Genomic DNA, 17,525 nt, shown 5'->3' with positions numbered 1-17,525 from the left:
AATGCCATCTTCATTTGGCTTGGTTTGCACATGCTTTGTGATGTGGCATTTAATTACATCTTCATGAATTATGTTTTCCACTGGACTCCTGACTCGTTTGGTGAGCAGGAGAGAGAGCTCTCTGCATGAGCAGCGGTCCCTGTTCTGGTCTGCCCTTTACTGTTTTGAGTACAGACCCCAGCCTTCCTTTCTGGGTGGTAATCAAGGCCTGGCACATARTACAAGACCTCAAGCTCTGCTGCCTGCACTCTGGCTGGAGGAACGGACATTGTCAACCAAGTAGCTCTCCTAATTCCCTAGGAAAGAGTGGGGAGGTAAATTATGAATGTCTTTGTTGGCTTTTCATGTGGATCCCCACTCTACTAGAGATCTACTAGTTGCTTCACAAGCAACGTGACTTTATTTTCCCCAAGCTCTTTATAAGATGAAATGAGAACCTCCACAAAGAAGAATGAAGAGCAGAACGAACTTGAGGGTATCCATTTTGTAACACCTGGGTACTGATTTTTCACATTACTAACATGTTTGAAGAACTCTGTCTTGGTAGAAAAGAGTGCTTCTCTTTTCCTCCTCTTTGGGAGTAGAATCGTATCCCAGAGTCTCAAAGCATCCAGAAAATTAAATGAGCACTTTAAAGTTAAGTGTAAGTGATCAGAGTGATAGTGAAGGGAAAGGAGAAAGAGACTAGACAGCCTAAAAAAAGGGAGGGTGGCAGCTGAATGAAGTCCTGAGCCAGCAGCACAAAGACAACAGAAGTTGCTGCCAACCCAACCCGTCCTCRCTTCCTGAGAGGTGCAGCAGGTTTCTCTCCATGCCCAGGGTAGCCTGCACTGGGAATGGTTTCAAACTGCTCCCCACCCACGAGGGGAGCAGACTGGAGCCTTCTTCCAGGGATTCCTCCCCTTCCTCCAGGAGCTACCTGGCAGCAAGTCTTGTCCCCTTCCCTCCTCCTCGTTTTGAGATCCTGCCAGTGCTGTCACGACTGCCTTGCTCCTCAGCGCAAGGGAGCTCCGGAGCAGCAGCAGCAGATCCCAGCTCTTCAGAGCAGGACCCTGCTGGCAGTGTTAACCCAAGTGTCCCCTCTCCCTCCCCCAGAGCTCCTGCCTCCTGTGTGGGGCTTGTTCAGCCTTCACAACTTAGAAGGATCTGACCAGGTCTTTCCCTAATTAGCAAACCTGATTTGATTCTAGAGTGAGGGAGAAGAAGCTATGAGAAAATAATTTAAGAAATTCTGGAAGTTTCTGATCATCGTAATRCTAGCCCCTTCTCCTCCAGGCAGTCTCAGCCTGAGCTCTTCCTATCCCTTTTTATTTTTCCTTATCTCATTCTTCCCACATAGGCAAGTGCAGTCACCTCTTTCCTGTATTCTCACTCCATGCCCARTCTCCTCTCCCAGAAAGTCCCAGTTCCCCTGTCACGTACGAATCCTCATTCTGATCATCCGTCCTCCTCCTGCCTTCCTCTTTTTTCCGCCGCTGACTTCTAAGGCCACAGTCTTCAAGCTGCCTGAGCAGCTCTCTTGATACAATCACTCAGTTGTTTGGCATTCTCTTCCTGCATTCTGATTTCTCTTTCTTGTTTCCACACCTTYTTTTCTCATTTTTTACTTCCATCTTCTTTCCTCTTCCATCTGTATGAGATACTCTGGACTCAAATTAGTTAATCACYCAGTAACACTGGAACCACCTATGGCAGTTTAGCCTCCAGGTGCTGCTCTAGGACCCCAGGAGTGGTATCTCCTATCAGTTCTTTGAGGGTGTCCGAAATACCTCCTAATTCTTCTCGTTGCTTCCCTGCCTTCAGGTCCTTTCCTAGCCTCGCTCCAGCTGCTCCCATTTTGTGCTTTCTTGGAGTAAACTTCTGTGCCACTTCACTCTCCCTTTTGCCCAAGTCCCACTTTAATCTCTCTTAAAGCAGGCAGCACCTTCCTCCTTGTTGCAGGTGTAGGCAGGTGGCATAAAAGAGCAAGTGCAGGCTGGTCTGCTGTTCCTCGTGCCAGGGCATACTGTGCAGAAGGAGCTGGGCAAGCTGGAGAAATGCTCAGATGGGAACCTTATGAACTTGACAAAAGGTAGATGTGAAGTCTCACGTCCTAGATGAAGTAACCCTGTGTGACAGAACAAGCTGGGGACTGACTGCTAAAAAGACACTCTGTCATCTGGTGGTCCTGGTAGGCAGGAGATTGAACTGAAATCAGCACTGCACCTTTGCAGAAAACACCAAAAGCGTCCCAGGCTGTATTTACAAGAGTTCAGCTARTGGGTTGAGGGAAGTTATTATTCTCCCCAGCATAGCTGTGGGATCTCCTTCCTTGGGCATGTTCAAGACTCAACTGGATATGGCCCWGAGCAAACTAGTTTCACTGGATCTGCTTTGAGCAAGGAGTTACACTGCTGAAAGAGCAGGGCAGAGGAGAGCTGGAGGCTTCCAGAGGTCCCGTCCAACCTCCATGGTTTTGTAATTCTCCAGCCTCCGAGGAGAAAGTCTGAGGGCTTTTAGCTATGAAAGTCTAGCAAACTTCTGCAGTATTGTATTCAAATAATAATTTAGAAAATGCTTATGAGGTGGCCAAGTCTGGGTGGATTTCCCTGGGGCCTACAACGTGTGTGCCTCTGTTATCTTGGCCTCTAGCCCTCCAAATTTTCAGCTCTTATATCAAAACTTGGCAATACAAGAGCTGCTCAAAACAGAAGTTGGTGGAACGTGCAGAAAGTGACATCCTTTTTTTTCTGCCTCAGTCCTAAGAACAGCTGAACCCTTTTCCTCGGAAATGGTCCATATTAATCATGAGGCACACCCCTTCACAGTGAGAAATTTCAGCTCAAAATGCTGAAGTCTGGCAAGAGGGAGACGGGAAGGAGGTTAGATCATGGGGTTTCTTGTTTTCCTAGCCCCTGTCCTTGTTGTGGGACTACTTTCTCCTTCTAAACATTCAAACCATCCAGTCCGTAGAAGGCAGCAGAGCAGGGGATGCTGCCTGGTGCTGAGATGTGAGTCAAAGCAAATGTGCTCTACCAGAAAGCTGTCATGGGGGGAAGTAGTTGGGAAGCCCCACCGAAGAGGTGAACATGAGTGTGGTGTCTCAGTGGCTTACAGAGAGGGGCAAATTTAGCTGCTTAACTTCCTTGCAGCAAGATTTTGTGTTACGGAGAAGTTAGACTTAGCCAGAATCACACAGGAAGCTCCTGGCAGAGCTGAGACTTGTCCTCGTGGTCTCTGTTTCATGTAGAGGTCTCTTATGATGCTTTAAGCTCCAAAAGTTCTTCCTTTCCTGTTCACTACCATCCATTTAACTGCAAGTAAGACAGGTCCCCCAAGTCTAAGGCAATTCTGGGTTATTGCTGATAAAGCTTGTGATATTTCTTGGGGGAGAGCTCTGTGAAAAGCAGACAGTTGGCAAAGTAAAGGATGTCTTTATGCATTCCCCTAGAAATACGTGGTATGAAAAAAAGATCGGGGGATGTATGAGAACAGTTTGTTTTATAGCCCTCAAATAATGGCCAATAAGACTTGATAAAAAGCAAAGGGGAAGGAGAGGTACCTGAATGATAAAACCTTTTGTGTAATACCTTTTGTGATTACCTTTGTTAGAATTGTTTTAACAAAATGCCATGGCAAAAATTGCTAGGTGGGCAATAAGAAAAGCAAATGGGAACTCATTTCTGGTGCACAGTACAGAACAAAGCCCTGAATTTAAGTCAGATATTTCTCAATATTTAAAATGCTCCTTCCAATATAGCTTGCATGCTTAGTTAGCCTTATAGCATGCTGACATTAAAATGGGAAGAAAACCTATTAAATATGTCAGTAAAACAAAAGATGCAAGCAGCTTAAAATCGTAGCCAGTTAAAAAAGTGGTCTTCCTAATCTCAATTAAAACAAACGCAAGGATCGTTAATCCATGAAATAGATTTTAAATTTGCATTAACTTGCCTTTGTATCCCTAGAACAATGCCTCCAAGCTYCTGCTGGCTATTATGGAAAGCAGGCACGACAGTGAGAATGCGGAAAGGATCCTTTTCAACATGAGACCCAGGGAACTGGTGAGAAAACTTTTGAATATTCATAAATCTTCTGGCTGAAAAAAAAAAATGAAGATCTGGCATTAAAACATTTTAAAATGATCTGCATCTGAGCTGACGTGTGTTGGCAGCACACAGCAACACAGTGCGTCAGGATAGTACTAAGGTACAGGAAGGTACTTCTTTAAAAGGATCAAGCATGCATGATTTCGGTCTTTACAACTTCATTATTTTTACTGTTCCAAGCACTTTTCTATAATTGTTTCCTAACTCAATTATCATACTCTGGTAGGTAGGCTGTCTTTAAGTATACTTCATCAGGAGCTGGGAAATTAAACTTGTACAGTTTGGGAAACACTGCGTGCAGCACTGTGTGTGTAAATATGTATATATATATATGTATGTGTGTGTGTATACACACATATATATGCTACCTGTTGATCTGTCTTTAAAAGCATCCGCAAAAAAAAAAAAAATCTTTTTACAAAATCTCAGTGTTCCTATTCCTTTCTCATGGGTTCAGAAGTTCTGCTGATGAGGAGCGTAGCAGTTTGGAGCTTCGTGAATACTTCAAGCTTTTCTTTATTCAGAAAGTGTTTCTCAGACTGCTCCTGCTTCTTTTAACATTGCAGGGCACCTGGCCAGGCTTCAGCTTAAAAAAAAAAGTGAATGTGTTCAAACACAGTGTGGATATTTTTTTTTTCCCCCCTGAAAATGACAGTTGTTTCCTCTCTCCTTGGTTCGGGCTGTGTTGCAGGTGGATGTGATGAAGAATGCCTATAATCAAGGCCTAGAGTGTGACCATGAGGAGGAGAATGGAGATGATGGCATCTCCCCGAAAGATGTTGGCCATAATATCTATATACTGGCACATCAGGTATGGCTTGCTGCTTGGGAAACTGCTGCTAGAAAAGCATTACAGGCTTAAACACTGTGCAAAACCTGTTTGATCAAAAAGAGATGTTTTTTCCTCTTGTTTCTTCTGGCTCATGTCTGTGTATGGCTTGGTGTTACCTGGAATGATGCTCATAGCAGGAGAAGGAAGGAGTCGCACTGTGATAGTGGGCACTCTGCAGGACTTGGTAGACTCTGTCCGTATGAAATAACCATTTAGAGCAAAGCAATTAATGTACATTGTGCTTTGTCTTCTTTTAACATTAACGGCTCATTTATATTAATCAATTCATAAATAATCAAATCCTAAATCAGGTTATTAATACTACTTTAAATTAGCACTTAAAAATTAAAAAATAATTCAATTGTAATATTGAGCGAATTTGAATGGAAAAGATTAATTTTGTTTTAGATATATTAATTATTCAGACAGTAAGAGTAAATGGACTTTTTTACTGTTTCCTTCTTTGAATTGAATTGTAGTACTTCCAAGTTTTTTTTCTTTGCTTTTCCTTCTTTACTGATAAAGATAGAATGTACCGGATTATTTTTATTTTATAGGATATTTATTCTTCAGAGCAGGTGATATTTATTTATTTATTTATTTATTTATTTATTTATCAGTTGCATTAAGAATACTGGAAAGAGCATGTAAGGGAAAAAAGACTATATTTTGATTATATCAGAAATGATAGAAGTAGATATTTTATATAATGGACACATTACGAATTTTTTTATTAAAAGGGAAAAAAACAGGGGAAAGGAGTGTTCTACATGAGTTATTCTTGTCAAAAATTGTTAAGAATTAAAGCAAAAGTCGATCGAAAGGGACAAGAAAACAGTCCACAGTTATGCTAATGTTGTACAATATTTCTCTTAAGTGAGAAGTGGAAAAACAGTGCATTATGCTGGCATGCTTGCAACGTATTTAAATAAAAAAATGCTGTTTAATAGGAACAAATAGTCAAAACATTGTTAGAGATGGCCATGTTGTACTTTTGTGYCCTATGTAGTCCTCTCGGTAAGACACTCACGAGTGATGACAGAAATTTTAGAAGGTCCCTGCAGCCCCTTACCTTGTGTGACTGCTTGCAACGCAAATGTAAATGCCTGCAAAATCAGGATGTGTGTTAGTATTTTCTGTCTTCCCTGTTGAGTTTGTGTTAAATGGCTTTGCCAGCCTTGTGACCATGGGAAAGCAGCTATTGAGTGTGGAATAGGGATCAAGAGCTCTAGGTGAGATGGAGCCCGAGCTCCTGGAGAGGTCCCTAATGGGGCTCAGGGCTAGTGAGGAGTGGAGGGCGCTGCTCGGTGGCTCCTGACCATGAAGCTCTTGGCAGCAGTTTACCGGGCTCCTTCCCGCTCCGTGGAACAAAACAGCACGAGCTGTTCTGCTTGCTGTGAAAACATCCATGTCCTCACGAGCCGGCCCGGCTTCCTCTTGCCGCTTTCTGCAGCGGCGCCCACGCTGCTGCCCTTCCCAGCCCCGGCTCGCCAAAGGGCAAGGGAAGGCCAGGCCACGCGGGGCCTTTCCCTCTCCTCCCGCACGGGAACGCTGTGATTCTTGGCGCGGGCCGGCTGCTCTTCGCGCCTCGGCCTCTGCCCCGCGCGGCCTCCRCGCAGGATGTGGCCTCGGAGCCTCCTTGGCGAGGCCATTGCGGCCTGCTTCCTTCCCTGGCTCCGCTCTCCCRACACCCGCGTCTGCGCACGGCTCCGCTGCCCCCATGGACACAGTTGTGCTTTACTCCTTAGGGTTTCACACTTCATCTGCCTTTATTTGCTTCCTGCAGCCAGYGTGGCTCTGCAGTGACTTCCCTGGCGCTCGCATGTGACCGCTCGCTGGAGTGAGAGCTTTTAGATGCCCTCTGTAATAGCAGAATCAGGGCCAAGAGTTCCTCTTTTTGCTATTACAGCCCTCAAACACAGACAGTTTATTTTGGGGAGCTCAGACTTTCAGTTTTTGTCGTTGAGCTCCTCGGGGCTCCAGTGGCTTCTGCATTTTGCCACCACTACATCCTTCCTTGCCCTTCCTGTGGTCGGTTTTACCAGAAGCAAAAGGCTTTCTTGTAAATGTTTGACCCATAGTGCGTAGAAAGTTACAGATATGTCACGAGCCAGGCTGAGATTTCTGCTGTTAAATCTCCTTCTGTTGTTAAATCTCCTGCACGCTGCTGCACACACAGAGCCGCGTGGGCACAGCGGCCTGGACGGGAGGGCAGCACATGGGCGGCCACTTCTCTTCCACGTTCTTCTCCATCCTCTCTTTTCTTTCCTTTATCTCTTCATCCTTCTCCCAACTGCTGTGTGTAACAGCTCTGCTATCTCCCCTGCTCCTACCTGAGAGCCCTCTGGATGCTGCTGTTCCCTCCTTTCCCTGTTTGACCTGTCTCTCACCACCGAGAGAAAGCAGAACTTGAGATATCCACACGGGATCGACCCTGCTGCAGCTCTGTGTTGCGGTGGGAGCTCATTCCAGATGCAGCTCTGCYTCAGCCACGCAGAGACGTGACACACGGTCCTGGAAGTCACACACTGGAAAAACCACCCGGCTGTTGCCAGATAGAGAGCGGTCACAGCTCTTCTCTCCAAAACCCCCTGAGAAGGCTCCGTGTTCTGTGCCTGGCTCAAATGCCGTGACGAGGGCCAAACCTTGAGCTTGACATTGCTAATTTCTCACAGCAGGCCTGGATGAATCCCAGTGCTGCGATATGGATAGTCCCCTGAGTTGTTTTCCCTCTTCATCTCATGCTTCAATTTAAAGAAATTTTTGTGGTGTTTTTATTGATATCTTTTCAAAAAAGTCCTGCTAAAGCAGGCTGCACTTTGTTATGCCAAGTCTTACGAGGAGACTTCATCTTGCTGGGATGGCTCTGTAGCRTTTGCAAAAGTTTCTTGCACTGTAGCACAGACAAAAAAAATGATCCTTACATTGAGGCCTCTGCACATGAGAATTAAATGTGAGAAATAAATTTTTAAGTGGCTACCAAAAACAAGCCGTCATGAAAGGCCAGAAGAAATCCTCAGGCTTTTCACATGGCTGCCTGACTTTCTATCTGGTAGTTACAGGCAAGTCTTTTAGTAGTTTATGAAGTGGAAGTAGTTTGTAAACTAAGAAGGCTACTGGAGATGGTAGTATTTCTGTGAAGTTCATGACCTTTTTACAATGACTATAAAATTACTCCAACCACAGGCTTCTTCAGTGTATGCATGGATATCTGTGCTTCTGTAGACAGAGAAAACTTAGTGTTTTCCTATGTTCTGCAGTTGGATGCAAACTMTGTAAATCAGGCATGGAGCCCAAGCCAGTACACTGAACCTTTCAGCAGGGCTTATTCATGAGGCTCAAAAGTACATTAAATAAATGTACATAGCTTCTAGTCAGGTTGGAGCACGAGAAGAATGTGCTTTTATCTGYCTGGAGAGCTATGTAGACATGTCCTTGCTCTGGAAGGATGTGAGTGGGCAGAGAGCAGGGAAGCAAACTGCAACCCTGGAGTGAAGTTTCAGTCCCTTGTGATTCCCCTGCCTGTGATTCCCTTGTGATTCCTTGCAACAGTCGAGGTACTGACCTAGGGTTTCTTCCCCTTCGTGTTGCATGTGCTGAGGCTTGCAGACAAGCTAAATGTTTGTTTTGATTTTCAGCATTTAAACATCTCTCTTCTTTTTGGAGAGGAGGAGTGGGTCTTGGAATTGCATATTACCTTTGCAACCCCCTAGTAAATAAAAGGGGCTTTTATAAATGTAAGTTAAAGCTGTCTATAAACCCCAAGGAGGTACCAAAACTGCTTCCATAAATGTGACATCGGCCCGATGGCACAAGACAAAATGGAAAATCATTTCCTCTACACCATAAGGTAAGAAGAAAATCAACGCTGTGTGAGAGCCATGCAGGCGTAGCACATAAACAAACACCAGCTTGAACCAAGCGCTCTCCTGATAGATTCACGCAGTTGGAAGCTCTTTTTCATTGATAGGTTCTTAAAATAAGCAGAGGGAAAAGAACCAGGATTTTGCTGTGAATTATAAGGGTCTTGCTGGAAGCACTCCTAAGTTTGCAGTTGCAATGGGAGATCAGGGTAACTTAGACTCCTTCCCCTCTGGTGCTAATTATCAGTAGGGTGAGCAAAACAGGTAATTTGGCTTTATATAATTGTCTTTCATAAGTACATTAATAATAAAATCAAGATTTATTTATCAAACTTGTCTTGAGATAACTAATCTACTCTTGCTATGTTTACTTCATGCAGTGCAATATATGGTGTGTATGCATGAATAATATTTGCTAACTAGGCAGTTAAAAAGGTAATAAATATTGATGGCATGGATTCCTAACTTGGGAATAGTAATACAATGCACACTGTTTTTTAAAAAGTTAATATTTTTGTCACATGAAATAGAATTGGTTTATTAACGAGACTTGGATATGATATGTTCATTAAGGAGAAACTTTAAGATAGTTGTAAAAAACAAAAAAGCTATCCACATATATAAAACTCCAAGGAGCACAAAATCTTTTCCTTTGGCTTTTTGCTTCTCATGCTCTTCTGTCTTCCTGCAGGTTTGAGTACAGCTGGGGCTGGGACCCCTCTTCTGTTCTGCATCAACTGTGTGCCTAGAACCCCCTGGTTAGAGCAGAACAAGTAAATCATCCTATTAAGAGCAGTCCTGCAAGTACGTAAAGAATTAAGGTTCCTGTCTTTTGCCTCTTCCTTCCAAAGATATCAGAATAGATAATGTAGTGGATTTTGTTTCCCCCTCTGAAAGTAGTAAAGTATTCCCCCAACTTACAGATAAAGACACYGAGCCAGAAATAGGTGTAGACAGCAAGTCATTAGCCACCGTGGGGAGAGAGGGCAGCTCGTGTGGTCCCCAGTGCTTTGCTGTAACTGCTGCACTGKTTTCCTCCTGGGCTCATGCGATCCCAGCTACTTTATTAATGAGGAAAATTGTCACCTTGCGGGTAGTACAGTTGACAGTTGATAAGTGCATAATCACGGAGCGTGTTAGTACTCCAGGACTCGTCTAAAGAGATATATAGTATATATCTAAAGTATATATTAAAATAAACTTTGCTGTACTGCTAATAGTATGTTGTGCTAAGGCAGGAAGAGTTTTCATAATGTAATGGGGCACAGTGTGTAGGTGAGGGAGGTCGTTTTATGTTATTTGTGGGTAGTTAATTTTGGTGCTGGAGCTTGGAACAGCTGCTGGGTTTCCTCTCCTTGGCTGTGTATTAACATTTAGATAGATGAACTTAGACCCTTGCTTCTCTTTTTCTCATGAATGTGTGTTTGTGTCCATAAAACAAAACACTTCTATTAAATACATGCTGTAAGATGCATGTGAATTCTCATATTCATCCATTTGTCCTGACCCCTGTTTAATTCAAGTGAACACAAAGGATGCAGTGGACAGAAATGCAGTATGAAATGACGTGAACAGATTTGCCRTGGTGTTTTGCACAGTGTTCTGCAGGAAGGAAGTGTGACTGTGGTCAGGGATAGACTTGGGGCAAAATTTGACTGTTTAAAAAGAAATACTGAGGATGAAGGCACAAATGAATTAATTTATATGGTTCATTTGTATTGTGCATAGCAAAGAAACTCTGGGCAGACTTTTGAGGAGAACGGGTGGATGGAACCAACTGCAAATTCCGCAGGTCTGCAGTGGGCATTAGCTGCCTGGAACAGTAACATCGTGTGATGCCATGGAAAAGATGTGAACAGAAGCCAAGTGGAAAAGCTTTGCAAACATTTCCCTTGCATGGTTACCCCCCCATAACATCTACCTAAAAGGGACCTTCTTGTCCTCATGAGAAGCTCTGGGTTCCCAGATCATCTTCCCATACAAGGCAGGCTTATCCTCTTAGAAAGTTGGGAAGCCAGTTCCAGCTCCACAAAGGAAACTCCGAAAGAACTGAGATCTGGTGATCACGCCAGGTCACTGCATCTTTAAATCTCCCAACCAACACTGCYTGAAGGCAAATAAGGAAAAAAAAATAATGACTACCTTTTAAGATTAGAGGATGATGTAGTAGAAATGGCACTGAGTTAAGAGTTAACTTAGCTTGATCTGCTAGCCCTATGTGCTAAAATAGTGCCCGTACCTCTGTGCTTTCCCTCATACATCCATTTCCCTTGTCTGTGTACAAGCCTTTTGGAGCTGCAAGTAGGACTGCTTCCAGAGGGTACCTACACTGGTGATTTGCTGAGGGCTGAATGCCTGCTCTTTGTTCGCTTTGCAAGCTCAGCCCTCATAGACAGTGAGCTTCACCCTACGCTCCAGAGCTCCTCTGAGAACAAGACCCRGTACATGGAGTGCCAGGAAGGAGGCCAAGCCCTCATTCTTGGAGGGGCTGGATGAGGTGYAGGCTGGACCGAGCACCTTCCAGCCCTGCTCACTGCCAGATCTGAAGAGCCTGGACGTGCCCAAGCAGACCCTGGGTGTGCTGAACCAAAGCTGGTACTGGCCGTGTGGGCTCCTGGCTTCTACAGCTCGGCGTGCCCTCGCTGTAAGTCATGGGGTCCTCAAGGAAGTTGGGAGTCTGCCTTTCTGCGCGTGGTTCATAACAATACCACTGCACAAGGGATATTGTAGAATCAAGCCTGTCTTTCAGGGCAAGTAGGTCCAAGTTTGTGTGGAAAGATGCTCCCTTTCTTCAGGATAGGTTGAATTTTCAAATTGAAGGATGCAGGTTTTTTGCAAGGCTTTGCTGAGGTTTGCASATTTTGATTTTTTTCGTTTTATTTTTGTTTTTTATTTCTGTCACTGTAACAGTGCCAAAACAAAAGGCTAATGGGAAATGGTCCCGGGAACCATGACTGTCAGGGGACTCATATCCTTGCCTGCCAGACCTGGAACTTCTCGTAGAACTTTTATGCTCTGCATGTTGTTTTGTAGTTATCATCCTGATGAGACAGGCTATGGCATCCAAATGACACCGGCTAATTAAATGTCAGCAGAAGCAGAAGCTGTTGCAAGGCTTTTACACTTAGATTGCCAAGATTGAAACGGGAGCCAATGACGCACATCACCCTCCTTGCAGCTCATTAGGGTGGTATATAACTCTACCTTCAGCCAGCTACAGTGCACAGAGACAGTACGGAGGCTGCCACAGGGCCTTGGCACTAATGAGCCCCTGAAAGATTAAACAAATGTCTGTGGCTYCTGTTAGGTCTCGGGTTAAAGTGGTGGCAACTTGTCCTTCACTGCTAGGTCTCAGGTTAAAGGCTGGGCATCTTGTTCTTCCACTGTTTCATTCCCTTCCCTTCATCTTGAAAGCCTTTACCTCGGTGTCCTGGTGATACGGATTCAAAGGGGGAGCTCYGTTTGTCCTTTGGAGACCCATTGACTTGGACTGCTGAAGGTTGCTGGGATCCAAGCTCGAGCTTTTCGCTGTTGCCGGAAAGGTTGTAGGTCCCAGATTCCTACAATAAGATTAAATGTATAGGTACGCATATGTAGATTTTCTTATATGTGCTATTTATGGGGGATACATCCTGGCTGTAACTGTGCATTGCCCTAATGCACAGGTGGCTGTACTATTTCTGCTTTGTGGGCTTTTTCTTCTATCTTTAACTTCTGTAGTTCTGTGTCCTTGTGTTTTGTGGTTTAAAAGGTTTGTGTCATTGAGAAATATGTTTTATTGGTGTCAAGGCCCAAACGTTATAGCAGAAGAAATGTCTTTTCTTTGTCAAATGTTTGCATTGTGAAATCTTCACATTAGTCTGTGGTTTTCTCCGAAAACTGACTGCAGGAGCATGACATAGTCTCACTTAATACATTTTCTGCTCCCAGGCACTGTTTACATTCCTATATTAGCGATTAACATATTCCCTTTTTATTGCTATCTGAAGCAGCATGGGCTTGGGAGAACAACTTGAGTTCTCCTTTGATTCTGTATTACCAGCAGTGTTATTACTTAGCTTTCTATTGTTAAAAAAAGGGTCCTCATTTGAACAGATCTCCAATTGGTCTTTATGGGATTATGGATCCTCTGTTGGACTCTATGGGTTATCCCCACTGAGGGGGAGGTAAGCTGTATTTATCTACACTAGGAGAGAACTTGACCCCTATCCTCCAATCCTGCTCCTTCACTAGAGCTGCCATTAGCGTGTGGCCTGCGTAGTCTTTGTCAGAGTAGCAGTATATGGGCCAAGAAGAGCACAGCTTGACTTTCAGCTTTCTGGCTGAGTTCTCATGGATAAGAGTTAAGTAGGAAGAAGCAAACAAACAAAACCACAGTATTTTATTTGTAAACTGAGTAAACCTGATCCAGAAGCCATTGAGAGACAGTAAATGTGGGACCTCGCAGTGCGACCTTTACAAAGTTGTGCTGCAAAGCAGACTGCACTTTCASTTGTCCTCAACCACAGTGCATACATGTTTTCTACTCAGAAATATATATGATATAGCTACTTGCTTTGTTCATATTGCAGCAAACACCCCTCATCAAGAAAGCTGTGCAGCACGAAGTGCTGCATGGTGACTTGTCTGCTATAGGTGAGGTCTTCCTCTGAAGGCACAGCTGGGGCTTTTCCATTAGAGGTGACCTTCAAATGAACCAAAGTGCTCTTTTTCTTATATATAAAGCAGGTCTAAAACATTTTATTCTGTGCTGGGAGGAACTTGCTTTGTTTGTTTGTTTTGATTTTCTGCAGGTAACCTTGGAAATATCATGAAAGCAAATTCTGGTCTTATTTAATATTATCAGAGCAGTTCTAATAGGCCTCAGATATCTGCATTGTGAAATCCTACACCTTAATTAAAAACAGGGGGAGGTCTTCTCTAACAAAGATGTTCCTTTCTTCTCCTCTCAATTGTTCAGTAGTGACTGAAGTAATTACAGGTTAACAAAAATAAAGAGCATTAATCAGAGTGTCAAAATACATCTATTCCTCACAGTTGCTCGGTTTTAACTCATTTCTTCTGATGTCATAATTTAATTAGGTATCTCAGTCATAATAGAGTTTTCCAGAAGAGACAAGATCTGAATTTTGTTATCTACAAATAGGTGGAACTGCCTCAGTTGCCATCCTCTTTATTTCACTTATTTCACCCAGCACAGAAAACTGAAGATAAAGGTCCTCACCACACTTTTCCTGTGGCTGCAGTAAGAGTGGCTGATCAGAAGTGCCTGGCTATGAAGTTTAGTGATAACAGCTGATTGTGTTTTTCTATAGCAAAGATTAGCTGGTTTGTTAGTTATGACCACCAGTCATACAGCAGCAGGAAAACAACTTCAGACCTTCACTTGGATAAGCATTTCATCAAGCTGGAGTAGAAGAAAATTAAGAAAAATCTTGCTTAGCCAGCCTGATATTCTCCTATGAAAGAATGACTGCTTAGGCAGATGATGGGAGAGCAGTGAATATTGTTTATCTTGACTTCAGAAAGGCTTTTGGCTCTGTCTGCCATATCATCTTCAGGGGCAGCCTGCAGTGAGGTAGCTTAAGAGGTGACTGGATGGCAGAGCCCAAAGGGTTGTGATCAATGGCACACCTTTGCTGTGGGGATAACGGAGCACTAGAACAGGTTGCCCAGAGAGGCTGTAAAGTCTCCTTCCTTGGAGGTATTCAGAAGCCTTCTGGAGACAACCCTAGACAATGTGTACTAGGTGTCCCTGCTTGAGCAGGGGCTTGGTCTAGATGATGTCAAGAGGTCCCTTCCACCTTTCTGTGGTTCTGTGAAATGGTTTCCCTTGTGTTATGTATGGGCAAAGATTTTCAGAATTCTTTTTACTTTTATTATTAGTAGTAGTAGTAGTAGTGTTATTTCCTTTGGATCATGGGGATGGGATGTGTTGGGATGGGACTGACATAACTAGTACACTGATGATCTGTGGTATGTGAATGTAAGGCAATTTTTTTTTTTGTATTTTATTTTTTTCCTATGTGTRTGTCTGCAGAGCCCCATTAGCTGGTCACTGGTCAGGCAGAGCAGCGTTAGTTACTGATCAGTCGATATCATATTAAATTCAGCTCTTCTTTTTGCTCTCCCACTATGCACTGCTACTTCACAGAAACCAGGTGAAACTGCTCTCCTGAGGACAGCAGGAGTCCTCAGGACAGCTGGAAAGAATAACTCACCATTTCACTTTCTCTTCTCTCTATTTCTGTGCCCCGACGTAGCCATTTGCAGGATAAGGCGCATATGCAGCAGGARGATTGAAACTGCTGGTGAGATTTGCCTCTGTAGTCGTATGAAGGGAGACTTCCTTCATACTTTCCACCCCTGGTAACTGTCCTATTTTCTGCCCATAAGAATATATATCCTGTCCCACAAGATATGTATATACCTCAGACACCTCATAGACTGGAAGACACAAGGCTGTTAGGAGTTTGACAGAATGCAGCTTCAGCTGTCCACCTACTGCTATAATCTGATATGACCTTAAATGACCAAGTTATACTTTTCTGTGTCTTATGGAAATAACCTCTCTAAGAGCTGGGGTCCTAACAAGATGGCATTGAACAGGCCTGTTGCTCTGCTATTGCTATAGCAACGAAGACCACCTAGTGGCCATATCTCAAGCACTGGAATCCCAAAGGCTGAGCCATGGTACCACACTGCTGTTGAGGATTTATGCCTCTCTGCTGAGCTGCTTTGAGGGTAGATGGATGACTTATCCCAACTTGTGCAAAGACTAAGGACATTCCTCCYGGCCAAGCTCCATGTGGTGGAGCTCATGGGTGTATCCTCATTTGGGCTGATTAATTGCATCCCGCTTGGAGTCATAGTATGGGAAAGCTGCCCCAAGAGAAAGAGAGGGACCTGTTCGGGGAGTATCAACCATGAGTTATTTTCTGCTCTACTCTTGCTGCTAGAGAAAGAAAGGTTGATTTGCAGTCAAATGCTTCTTCTGGTCTCATGACTTAGAGAAGGAAATAAGGCCAAACCCAGAACTTAAAAGACCTTGGTTACCCTCACTGCATTGCCCTTGAAATAGCAGAGTCATAAGCAGTTGTTCCTTTTGCCTGTGCAGATAACTAGCATTTYTTCTTTTTAGAAGCCACATGTTAGCTGTAGGTAGATACTTTGCAGACAGCTACTGTTCAGAATAAGAACAAAAGCCTAGAAAGAAAAGTACTTGACAGCAAAAGACTTTTGAGACACTTTGAGAGAGTATGCCATTTCCAGCTCAAGTGATCTCAAACTGATACATATATATATATATATATATATATACACACACACACACATACTTCATAGGTTTATAAAGTATTGGTGGCTCTAAGAGGCGAACAGTTCTCTTGTTATGTCGATATGGGTTCCATGTGGTTGTTGGTCTTTTACTCTTCTTGATCTGTTTTTGTGACTAGATCTGTACAAAGTTGGCGAGCGTTTTATAAACTCTTATTCTGTGTGTAGTGTTGACCTGCTTGTCACTGGAGTTGTGTGTGGCTGAGTTCTTGTTCCTGCTTAGGCTATGAGGAGGACTTGGTCTGTTAACTCTGCTCTCCTTATGCTCCACCTGCACTGAACCTCCTCACGATCTCCCTGTGCTCATGCCTGGCTTCCATTGCCTGCTCAGGTCCCTGCTTCCTGCACTGGGGAGGAAGCAGGGTCCTGCACCTGGGGAGGAATAGCCCCAGGCATCAGTACAGATTAGGGGTCGACCTGATGGAAAGCAGCTCCGCGGAGAGGGACCTGGGAGTCCTGGTTGACACCAGGTTATCCATGAATCAGCAGTGCCCTCGTGGCCAAGAAGGCCAACGGGATCCTGGCTGCACGAGGAGGAGTGTGGCCAGCAGGTTGAGGGAAGGGATCCTGCCCCTCTCCTCAGCTCTGGTGAGGCTGGAGTACCTGGAGTACTGGGTGCAGTTCTGGACTCCCCAGTACAAGAGGGATGTGGAGCTTCTAGAGAGGGTCCAGCGGAGAGCAACAAAGATGATTAAGGGACTGCAGCATCTCTTGTATGAGGGGAGACTGAGTTGGGCCTGTTCAGCTTGGAGAAGAGAAGGCTGAGAGGGGATCTGATTAACATGTATAAATACATGAAGGGGGAATGTAGGGAAGAAGGGGACAAGCTCTTCTCATTGGTGGCCAGTGACAGGACAAGGGGAAATGGGTGTAAGTTGAAACACAGACAGTTCCATCTCTAGGTGAGGAAGAACTTYTTTACYGTGAGGGTGCCAGAGCCCTGGCACAGGCTGCCCAGGGAGGCTGTGGAGTCTCCTTCTCTGGAGATCTTCCAGACCCRCCTGGATGCCGCCCTGTGCCCYGTGCTSTGGGTGTCCCTGCTGGAGCAGGGGGCTGGACTGGATGGTCTCTAAAGGTCCCTTCCAACCTTGAATATTCTGTGATTCTGTGATTGCCCCCATGTTGCGAGCCTGCGAGTGCAGCCCTCGTAACCCTCCTCACTGCCTGCTAGTGCCCACATCCTGTGCACAGCACCGACAGAGTCTGCCGCAACCCACGTGCCACCACGACGTGTCCCCAGCCAGTTGAGCTCATTTCTGTAGCGCTGCCCGTTACAGCTACGTGTAGCTGGCATGGCTGCTGCACAGTTTAGTTCCTTCACCATTTTCCCCCTTCACCCTTCACATACCCCCGTTAATTTTATTTTCTTGTGACACGTATTTTGTCTGCAGACCTGAACTTTCCCAC

At 44.5% G+C, this 17,525-nt stretch overlaps 1 protein-coding gene across 1 annotated transcript in view; it reads left to right on the top strand.

Moving 5' to 3' along the window:
* Positions 1–17,525, top strand: part of ITPR2 (inositol 1,4,5-trisphosphate receptor type 2) — a 240,023-nt gene that overhangs the window by 178,657 nt on the left and 43,841 nt on the right. The window contains exons 44-45 of the mRNA XM_026043261.1: positions 3,948–4,043; positions 4,780–4,899. Of these exons, the coding sequence (XP_025899046.1) occupies positions 3,948–4,043; positions 4,780–4,899 (216 nt within the window). The remainder of the gene's footprint in view (positions 1–3,947; positions 4,044–4,779; positions 4,900–17,525) is intronic.

This window comes from Nothoprocta perdicaria, unplaced genomic scaffold, assembly GCF_003342845.1.
Source record: "Nothoprocta perdicaria isolate Ctin4 unplaced genomic scaffold, notPer1 scaffold_324, whole genome shotgun sequence".
NCBI lineage: Eukaryota > Metazoa > Chordata > Aves > Tinamiformes > Tinamidae > Nothoprocta > Nothoprocta perdicaria.
This window is presented reverse-complemented; position numbering and strand designations above follow the sequence as displayed.